We start from the raw sequence: 11,041 nt of genomic DNA, 5'->3' as shown, positions 1-11,041 counted from the left end.
AGGAGCAGAGGAAGGGAGGGAGGGAGGGAGGAGGGAGGGAGGGGACAAGGGGAACCAGAAACACACTTAAAAGCAGAATAGCCAGGACGTTTTTGGCTACGATCCATAATGTCAGTTGAAAAGAAACTCAGGGGCGCCTGGGTGGCTCAGTTGTTAAGCGTCTGCCTTCGGCTCAGGTCATGATCCCAGGGTCCTGGGATCGAGCCCCACATCGGGCTCCCTGCTTGGCGGGGAGACTGCTTCTCCCTCTGCCCCTGCCCCCTGCTCTCTTGCGCGTGCGCTCTCTCTCAAATAAAAAAATAAATCTTCAAAAAAAAGAAGAGAAAAAGACACTCAGGATGTATGTCTCTCACCCAGGCCGGAGTCTGAAGGTTGCCAAGAGGGCGTGTGTGCTCTCTGCTGCGCACTCCCTGGGCAGAATCACGGGCACCCCTGCAGATCAGGGCTTTCAAGCCCGCGTTTAGGGGAGGTGGCGTGATAGGTTTTCTTCTCTTTCAAGGTTTATGAGCTCGTGTATAGGGAGTCCAGTGAGACTAAATATCTGAAGTAAAATGTCCTGGAAAATCCAGGGCAAGTGGCTGAAGTACTTATGAACAGAAATAACAAATGAAGTTTTTCCTAAGAAATTAACTCTCCTCAATTCTTCTATTTCCTTTAATTTGACCCAACAACGTGCTTTAAAACCAACCAATCCGTAAGCTAACAGGGCTCTGGAGTAAATGTCCCCCTTCCACAATTCCTCGATGCTCCAGAAACAGAAGACCCCTTCATGCACGAACCAGAGGGTGTCCCGGGGTGAAGACCAAGCACAATTTGTCACCAGCATCACAGGGTAACGGGGGTTCGGGGACAGGCTCAGGCTCTTGGAGTCAGGCCTCTCAGGATGGCCAGAAGTCAGATTTCTGACCTGAGCCCTGGTGTGATGTGGTCTCCTGAGGAAGGGGGACGACGTGGCCCCGGGGGGCCCTGGAGCTTGGGGAGGCTCAGGCTGGCCCTGCGCTGCCTGCACGTGAGCAGGCCAGGCCGGGGCCTCTCTGGATGCTGGCTGGGCATCTAATGCTAATGCTGGGCATCTAATCAATGGCTCTAAGGTGTCCATCCGTGGGTGGAGCAGACTGTGGAGGTGGGGGCCGCCACCTTCCCTCTCCTCTCCGCCAGATGCGGGCTTGGGCCCTGAGAGCAGGGCAGATGCGCAGCGGACTCGGTCCTCGGCCACGTCCGGGCCTCGGGGACCTGCTGTGTGCACGCTGCTCACTCAGGCTTTGTCAGACTCTTCCTCCTGGGCCCCCGTCTTGCCCCCTCACCCGACCCCAGGCGGAAAGTGCCGGGGAGGGAGAACGCTGGCCTTCTTCGGCTCTCCCACAGGAGCTGGCTCCGAGTTTTTTCGTGACCACAGTAAGGACTGGGATCGATAAAAACCCAGCCCATCACTTTTGGAAAAGAGAGTGTGCTTCCCCGGTGAAGGCTTCAGAACAGAATACCTTCCGAAGGTGGAAGACGGAACTCGACGGGAGGGCTTTTTCTTGGTAAAACATTGGAAACAGCATTGTGTTGGTGCTGGCTGGGCACCAGCGGGACCCCTGCTGCCTGGGGTGGGCCCTCTGCCCTGCACTGTGGACTCCGCGCCCCGTTCCTGCTCGCTGGCCTCTGGCTCCGTCTGAAAGAGCTCATCTGTCAAGCAAGACGGGCCAGCGTGCTCTTGGCTGAGCCACCCCATGGCGAACGGGGACGGTGACCAGCCCGCGTCCCACGGAGAACGTCCCAGTTCCTGGGGCGGAGGGGCTGCTGTGACCCGCTTCTAGAGGCTTCACGTGCTCGGCTCTGCAGCTCACGTCTGTAAATAGTCCTCACGCACCCGAGCTCGGTCAGCCGGGTCGCCTGAATTTCTGGTGGTGACACATCAAAGCGGCCACTGTGGAAAGCACACAGTTCCGCCAGCTTCCTCTAAAAATACGAGAGGAGGGACCCCTTGGGACCCTTGGGACCGGGTGGGGGGTGGGTCAGCGGGAGGAGCTCCACCACCGCTGTGGGAAGAGCAGGGACCCATGGCAAGAATGGCAATGACTGGCCAGGCCCCCAGGACGGCCCCTTCCTCCTGCTGCCCCAGGCCGCCCGCCATCCCATCCCACAGAGCAGTCTCTTCCCGCGAAAGCTGTCCTGATGCTCCTTCGAGATGGCTGGTGCGACACGGTTCCGTCGTCAGGATCAATGGGTTTACTCTGGGAATGCCCACAGTCTCCACAGAAGGCTGCTCGCCTTGCGTTTCTGAGAACGGACGCTCCCAGGAGCCTCCCCACCACGATGCCTTCTTCCTTCTCACGGAGCAGGGGTAGTAAAAGCATCTGAGTTCTGGAGATCTGGGTTTAAAACGTGCCCTGCCTCCAGCTGGCTGTGTGGATTCCGGAAGTCATTCAGGGTACCCCGGGCATCAGCCTTCTGGTAGAACGGGGACCACGATCTTCTCTCATCGTAGTAAAATATACATAAGATGTACCTTCTTGGCCATTTTTAAGTGCAGAGTTAAGTAGCACTAAGTAGACTCACGTTCCTGCGTAACCAACGCCACCATCCATCTCCAGAACGTTCCATCTTCCCAAACTGAAACTGTCCCCGTTAAACACCAAGTCCGCCCTCCAGGCGCCTACCCTCTACCTACTGTCTCCCTGGATCTGACTCCCCTCAGACCACGTATGAGGGGACCCCAGGGGCTCAGGCTCGTCCTCGGTCATTAGGGGCGTTGACTGAAGTTGCCACCTGAAGCGCCTGCCCAGGGTCTAGCATACAGTAAGTGCTCAACGGGATTTCCCTCCCCTCCTGCTCCTTTCCTTGTGTTCACTTGGACTTCAACACCCCCTTCGCACATGTGCGTGTGCATCTTTCTCTCAAAGTAGCCACGCAGGCCCCGTTACACAGATGCGGACGTCCTCCCAGATTAGGATATGTATTCCAGGCTCAGGGGTCAAACCAGTGGACAGCTGACCTTCATCACCTTCTCCTTTTCCTCCACCCTCCAGTCCCGACGTTCCCCTCCCCACACGGCTCATCGACGACCAGAGCTTTTTGGTGCCTGTGGGCTGTCACAGGCTGCAGGACCAGGCGTTAGTTCCTTCCTGCAAGGTAATTGAGAAGTACTGGGGACCTCCGCATTCTGGACATGCTAGGCCTGGCTTGTGTCCCCCTCGCTGACCTGCCCTGACCTTCACAGCCCCTCCTGGCCCCCACCTCCCTGCCCCCACTGCCCAGCAGCCTCTCTCTGGATTCCCGAAGTGGTCACGTGTCTTTCTCAGCAGCAAAGTATTCAGTCTCAGTCCATGCTCGTTTCTCAGCCACTCCAATGGGCGGAGTAGTGTCTCCCAAAGGTCACACACACCTGGGACCTGTGGACGTGACCTTCTTTGGAAATAGGGCCTCTGCAGGTGAGCTCAAGAGGAGGCCGCACTGGCCAGAATGGACTCCAAGTCTAATGACCAGCGACCTTCTAAGAGGAGTGAAATTTGACCCCTACGGAGGGGTCACCACGTGGATGGAGCAGAAGCGGGAGTGATGCATCCACGAGCCAGGGGACCCCCAGCAGTGCTGGCCACGACCAGAAGCCGGAGACACAGGCACGAGCAGGTTCTCCTGCGGAGCCCCCGAGTAGAACCAGTCCTGCCCACTCCTGGGTCTCAGGCCGCCAGCCTCCAGCATTTCTGTCCTACTTTGTTATGTTATGGCAGCCATGGAGAAGTTGTGCCCCCAGCCTTCCTCGAGACCACGGCGTCTCGCTCAAGGGCATTTGGAGGAGACAGAGTTGAAGCACTTTCTTTACGACAGACTTCTCAGCGGCTTCGACGTGTTTTTGTGTACGGTAATCCCAGGAGGGCTAGCCCGTTGCCGCAAAGCCTTCTTGTCCCGGGACACCTGCCCCCATTTGGAGGGACACTAGTGGGTCCTGAGCAGTGTGACCAAGGCTGTGATCTTGCACTTGGTCATTTTTCTCAGGTTGCTTCCTTTAAAGATGGCTTCTTCCGTTCCATGAACGTCAGACCTCCAGACACTCTGGAGAGCAGCCTAGGGGACCCACGTGGCCCCATCTGTACGCATGGCCACGCTGCTGGGGGTGGGTGGCTTGCCGTCCTAACAGGCGCTCCGTCCACCCGTGAGCCCCTGCGCTGGTTGCTGTCTCACCTCTGTCCTCCGTGGGCTCTGCCTGTCGGAAGTCCCCCTGCCAGGGCCGGGGCAGTGGCGTGCCTGACGCACGGGGGAGTTCGTGCGACCGTGCCACGTTCCGAAGCCCCTTCCCACTTAGCTCTGTGGCACGGCTGAGGCCTGAGGAGGATGCGGGGGAAGGAGGGGGGCCCCTCGCTCTCCCGTTCTGCCCTTTGTGGCATGTGCTCACACTGGCTCTCAGTGGCTGAGCCTCTGTCTGGGCGTCCAGGCTATGCTGGACAAAGCAGACTTGCCTGGCCCTTAAAACGCATTACAGAGGATCTACAAGGAAGAGAAACTATAATTTGAGCACCATTTTTTACTTTCATAGGGAGAGAACAATAGATAAGGACACATTTGAACAGAATGTAATAAAGACTTATTAATTTCATTTCTTTGTACTTCATGAAATAAAATTGTAAGGTGGTTAAAAAAGTAAGGGTCTTTAAAGCATTCAATCTCTCGAAGGGAATTTTCATACTCAAGTTTTGAAAAACAAAAGATAATAAAAAACATCAAAGGACCCGTATAAATTCTGAAATCAAGTAACATTTGACGAGCAACACCTAAAAACAAGTTCACATTTACTGAGTCGAATCCAAGGCATCACCCACTATCAATTTATCAAGATCCCATTTTCAGAAAAAGTTTTAACTCAAGCAGACTCACCTGCCAGAAGTCGGCCACGGTGGCAGGCAGTGGTCCCTGGGTGGCGATGTAAGCCGGGTTCCTAGGGTCGTGATCCATCTGCAGAGACAAGATTATAGTAACAAAGATTATTAGCTAAAGAGCAAGGAAACAACCAGGAAAGAGAACCCTGGCTAAGGAGGAGGTGAAGGCGGCATATCCCGCGCTGAACGCCAGCCACAGGGACACACGGGGTCGCACAAGTGGGAGGAGCAGGCTGGTCTTCCTTGCTGTCCCTCCTGATCCCAACAGTGCTTGGCTTTCAGCAGAGCCCCCGTGGCCCTGTGCCTGGAGCCTGGCTGATGCTGCAATGCTTCACGCCTGATACCACGGGAACGGGGACGGCACGAGCCACAGCGGAGACCCGTACCCCAGAGACCAGATGCCAAGAAATAAACAGGCTGGGTGAAGACAGGGTGGTGGGGGCACAAGGTGGGGTGCCAACATGGCGGTGTCCCCATGGATGCCAGCAGTTCTCCCACGGGCCAGCTTGCATGGCCTCCACCCTGGCCACGGGCCTCCCCCAGGCCACCAGCCAGCATGCGTGGCCTCCACCCCAGGCCATGAGCCTCCCCTCAGGCCACGGGCCTCCCCCAGGCCACCAGCCAGCATGCGTGGCCTCCACCTCAGGCCATGAGCCTCCCCCCAGGCCACGGGCCTCCCCCAGGCCACGAGCCAGCATGCGTGGCCTCCACCCCAGGCCATGAGCCTCCCCCCAGGCCACGGGCCTCCCCCAGGCCACCTGCCAGCATGTGTGGCCTCCACCCCAGCCATGAGCCTCGACCCTGGCCACCTCCCAGGGTGAGCTGCCTGCACACCCACCATAGGCCACGTGCAGGGTTCCAATCAACAAGCACTTTGTGAGAACTGCAGATGTGGGGCTGGGAGAGGTGAAACCAGGGGGCCAGGCCCATGAGCCACCCTTCAGGGTCCTGGAAGAATGAATGAACAAGTGCATCCTGCCTCCCCTAAGAGTTAACTCCTCTCACATGGGGGCTTGTTCCTGTTACCCAGGAAGTGGCGCTGGCACCCCGGATCATGCCAGGGGTCTGCGAGCATGGTGTGCAGGCCCTCCCTGGGAGATAGGCCCAGGCTTCCAGCAGCTTGTTTCCAATTCTAGTCCTATGGCGCCAGGCAAGGGGCTGAAGACGGACAAACAGCAGAATGCAGTTAGGGGTTTTCTGCCTGGTTGGTTTGTCCAAGCCTGCTGGCCTCAACAGAGGGGTCTGGCTTAAAATACCTTCATTATGACATTTAATTTAAAGACATCTAAGCAGGAAACAGAAGGGAGAAAGGGACCCAGGGAACGAAGCCTAGAGAAGGAAATTGGATGGAAATGCTGTGGACAGCCCTTTCCCCCCACGGGACTTCCCTGCCCGCCGCACACCCTGGGCGGGACCGCGGAGACCACCCCAGGGGGACGGACAGGGCCTCGCGCTGGAGCCTCACCTTGGCGCTCACCTGTCACACATGCTCAGTCCCTGAATCCTTCCCATCTGGCACTAGACTCTATTACTCTTCTGATACCAGGGTTTGAGAAAACATTTAAAATGCTCTGTTTAAAGATATTTGTTAAGGATACATTTCCCAGTACAGTGAGAAAGGAGGAGGTTTCAACCACACGTGGTTCTAAGGCAGCACACGAGGATGTCGGCTGCCCACCCCAGAGCCACCCTAACACACGGCCCCACGTGTTTGAAGGACAGCCTGCGGGAGGCACGGTCTCCAGAGCACGGATTTAGTGATCCTCGCAGAGATGACGGTCGTCAGCATAAAAGGGTGCGTGACGCACCTTATAATTACGTGCACCGCGGAAGAGCAGACGTAAGTCATTCCCACAGAACAACAATGGAATGCCGGCTGGGGTGGGGGGCGGCAGGAAAATGCTTTTTCTGCCTCCAATTTAGTGATTCCCAATTAAAACTGGACCTCGTTTTCAAATTCACCGCAGCACACACAATACAGGTAAAATTACGTTACTCTCGCCAAAAGCCCCAATTAAAATGTTTCAGTAGAAAAGCATAGCAGAAATAAGGAGTTTTGATTTTTCAAAATATGCATTTGTTGGAGGTGACAGCTATTTACAAAAACCCCATCTCTTTCTAGCAAACAATTCTGCATAAAAAGTAAAACCCCGCCTCCTTTTCAAATGTGGTTTTTTGACCAAAGCAATTTAGAGAGCACCAAATTTAAAAATCGTTAGTGTGTTCAAACTACCACACTTAGTGGCTTTTAAACTGAGAAATCTGTGATTAAAAGTAAAAACCTGAACAGGGCTTCAGGAGGGTAAACAAGGCAACCCACTGCGGTTGGTCTCGGTGGTCCGCCGTGGCCCCCTCCAGCCCAGGCCGGGGAGGGTGTGGACAAGGCCCACCGCTCGCCCAGCCCCCTCGATGGTGGCCACGCAGCGGCCATCTGGGAGGCAGTAGATAGCATAATGACCACAGAGTGGCAAAATGTGTCATCCGTTTAACAATAATTCAAAGACAATTAGAATTATTTCATTCCGTGCACATTTTGTTGGACAGAAAATAATTCTGGGCAGAAGCGCTTTGCATGTGTCTCACGGTTTTGTGCAATCTTTAACCGAAAAAGAGTAAAGCAAATATTTAACTAAATGAACAGAAGCTTTATATTTAAGATTTCCAGTGCAGGAGAAGTGTAATCAGAGGCAATCAAGTTTCTACTAACAGTACTTTTCCACCAGGAACTCTGGCCCACAGCCCCTGGTGGACGTGGGTGTGTGTCGTCCTCTACCGCCCAGGGCGTGAGCACGGCGTGAGCATGGCGCCTGCAGCCCCCTGTGATCTGAGCCGCCGCTCGCCACTCTCCTGTTCTTTGTGGAGGGCTCTTTACTTGTTCACAAACGCAGGCTCCGGGGCGGTGGAGGAAGTCAGCTCCCGGGTCTGGGCCTCGGTCAGTGTCTGAGATTGGGGTGGCTGCCCACATGACCTCCACGTGCCCTTCAGCTCTGGGATTCCACGTGCGCATACGTGCGGACTCCTCTGTGCGTGCCGTGGGAGTGTGTTGGCCGTAACCTTGAGGCTATCCGTCAAAGCCCGTGGGGGTTCGCTCCATGCTCTCAGGCGGCCTTCTCCCTTGTGCGCTGCGTAAGGCAGACGGGCCCCCGCCATCAAATAGGACTTACTCCCAGAGACTGCGTAGCAAGCGAGGGTCACGGGGCGCCGGGTCCCAGGTACAACTACCATTACCATTTTGCTTTCACTAGGTCATTTTCCCCCCAGAAAACTGTGTTGAATCCACTCTGCCCGTGGCTGGCAGGGTACGGGAAAGGTGTGTCCTACGAGTTTCTAAATGCACAGGCTCCGAAAGCAAGCCTAGCCATCTGCTGTAAGCCAGGCAATGCCCATCATTAAATGGGTGGGAGAAACTCTAACGTGCATTAAAAACTCAGCAATAATTTCCCCAGTACTACGAACAAACAGATTTTTAAACTCAAGCATTCAGCGTGCCAAGACCAGGGACCCACGTCCCGAAGCCTTGACGAGCTCGAGGGTGGGGCCGGCAGGCTGCCCGCTGCGGTCCCGCAGGGAGAGCCAGCTCCGTCCAGCCCGACGGCCTGGTCTTGACCATGACCCGGGGAGCGGTGCGGGGCCAGGCCTCTCACTCTGAAATCTCAGAGAGTAAACATGCACGTTTTCTTTCTCTATTCCTATCTGCCTGCCCCTGCATCTGTTTTTTTTTCTAACATTTAGAGCAAATATCACAGAACGTTTTCTTAAAAACAAGCGAATATCGAGTCAGACTTTTTAAGTCAATTTTCTAGAAGTCTTCATATGGGAATTTACTGAGAAACGGTAGCTTCCGTAACTGATGTGAGACAGGCTGACTTAGGAGCTGAAGCTATTTTCATATTTTCTTCTTCTGAGTTAAGGTTTAAGTAAATTATGGAATATAACATACACGCATAGATGCTTGCTTGTAAATATTTTCTGAGAACCCCAGAGTTGGCTCCCATATTTGCCCAATTTCTTATGATGTTCAGGACACCTGACCGGTCACCCGATTTCCTGAGGAGTCCAGGCGCACCACTCACATTAGTTAAATGCGTTCTGAATTAAAACGTTAAACAATTTCTTCCCCCTCAGTAAACAGTGGAATGAAGAATAAGTTTAGTTTCAAGCGTTGGGAATTTTGGACCCGTCCCTGGTAAAGACATGCGTGTGCCGTTTCGAGCACACCGTGTGTTAGATGTGCTAACAACGTGCCTCAGCCTGCGTCCCCGGGAAGAGCTGGGCTGCACTCCTGGGTGGAGCCCACGGGCTGCCCCTCACACATGCTGGGCGGGAGCACGGAATTCTCATTTACTTTCATGACCTCTGCTCTCAAAGCAAAGATTGCACATTATTTACTACCGGATGACTTCCCTGGAATTTAATGAGGACTAAGTACAAATATGACAGATGTAATTATCATAGTTTTATTCTGCACAGCCAGGGTCTTCTTGGGCTGTAATTGTTAGTTTTTCGTTCAAGTGCTGCTAGGAAGCTCATTATCACTGTACCTTCAGTCATTTCAGAAAGAAGAGGTGAAGAGGTACCATGGTTCATTCTGACAACCCAAATGAGAAAAGGAGAATTGTGGCGTGAAATGAAGGGGAAACATAAAAGATGCCTTAAGTCCCTCTCTCTCCTGGCATCGCCTCCTGACCCGAGCCCCAGCCCAGTGGGGTTGGGGTGGGGGGCGCCGTCCCGCGTTTCCCGTCACGGAGGCAAGGCCAGACGGTGGGAGGTGCGGGAGCAGCTCAGGTGCCCCACCTCCGGGCCCCGCGGGAGCGCCAGCATCGCTGGATGGACTTCTGCACTGACATTTCACTCACCCAGAGACTACCAACAGTGGGAAGTTGGAACCCATGAAATGAGGGGGAGTTGGGCACGCCCCAACTGTGGACGCTCACTTTTAGGCTTGAAAATAACTGCTCTGCTTCTCTTCCCGGCCCTGTCCCATGGTTCATGCCCGGGACAAGGAGCCCAGCAGGAGGACACGGCTCTCCAGGCAGATCTGAGCTGCCAGCAACGGGGCTCACCGCGGGGGGCACGTCCAGGCCCCTACCGCCCCCCCACCAGAACCCATGCTCTACCCACAGAAGGGGACGCTGTACACCCATGAGGCTTTGGCTTGATTCTGAACCAGAATTGACAGAAAACACTAAGCCCAGCAGGGCACTTACTGAGAAAGACAGAATGGCCCAGAGGAGAACCTGGAGAACACAGGTGGGGCCAGTCCTTGAGGTCTGCCTGTGCTGGAGGGAAGGGGGCCACCCCTTAACAGTAGCTGCGGGAGCCCAGGTCTGGGCTTGGGGTGTAGACGGAGCAGCCGACCAGCTCTTAACCCGCTTTCTCGCAGTGAGGCGGCCACTGTGCACCATGGGGGCCGGGACACGGGCTCGGGCCCACGGCACGCTGCACTCCCAAGAATAAGCTTGATATGCCAGGCGCCCCGGAAACACACAGAACCAGCAGCTACGAGAACGTTCTAGCAGCAGCTCCTGCCGCTTGAAATCTGACAGTGAACCTTCTCAAGGGAGCCTGCTGCAGCCGGAATGCAAGGGGTCGTCAGGACGCTGCTGGGTGCGTCCCGAATCCAGAGATGACCCACGGCCTCAGCGGCCACCACAGATCACCGGCAAGCTCCCTGAGCTGGAATCCTACACGCACTGTTCCGCTGCATGCAAATCTGAGATTTTAGTCAGATATCCTGACGCTGCCCTGATGACCAACGTTGACGCACACAGTTCACGGGGGGAGGGGGAGGGGGAGGGGTGGGGCCACACCCAACCTCCCGCAGGAATCCCCACTGGCTCCCACACTCTCCGCCACCAACCTCGCTGCTTAAAACTCTCATTCCTGGACACTCGTTTCACTTGCTTCCCACTTACGCTCATTCTAACTTCATTCTGGAAAAGCCAGGCTGAGCATGGCTTAGTCTGACCTCTGACTCGTCACCCTCCGGCGCTCCGACTCCCCCTCCTGCCCGCTCTCCCATGGGGTTCATGCCAGCTGTGGGCTGCAGGGGATTCTCTGGAAGCCGGAGGGCTGCGGGTCACGGGGGTCCCCCCAGGGGTTCTGTTCTCAGGAAGCCCGGCCCCGGGAGGCACAGCCCTGCTCACGGCTCACTGCTTGTCTTCAGGGGAAGGTCCGCCCTG

The 11,041-nt window shown here is 55.5% G+C and overlaps 1 protein-coding gene across 1 annotated transcript in view; it reads right to left on the bottom strand.

Annotated features, from left to right (window-relative positions):
* The window catches only part of PTPRN2 (protein tyrosine phosphatase receptor type N2), a 715,790-nt gene that overhangs the window by 38,103 nt on the left and 666,646 nt on the right, over positions 1–11,041 (bottom strand). The window contains exon 17 of the mRNA XM_081800880.1: positions 4,858–4,935. Coding sequence (XP_081657006.1) covers positions 4,858–4,935 — 78 coding nt within the window. The remainder of the gene's footprint in view (positions 1–4,857; positions 4,936–11,041) is intronic.

This window comes from Leptonychotes weddellii, chromosome 12 (genome assembly GCF_054177405.1).
Source record: "Leptonychotes weddellii isolate Sample4059 chromosome 12, ASM5417740v2, whole genome shotgun sequence".
NCBI classification, from domain to species: domain Eukaryota; kingdom Metazoa; phylum Chordata; class Mammalia; order Carnivora; family Phocidae; genus Leptonychotes; species Leptonychotes weddellii.
Note: the sequence above shows the minus strand (reverse complement) of the source record. Positions and strands in the feature narration are given on the sequence as shown.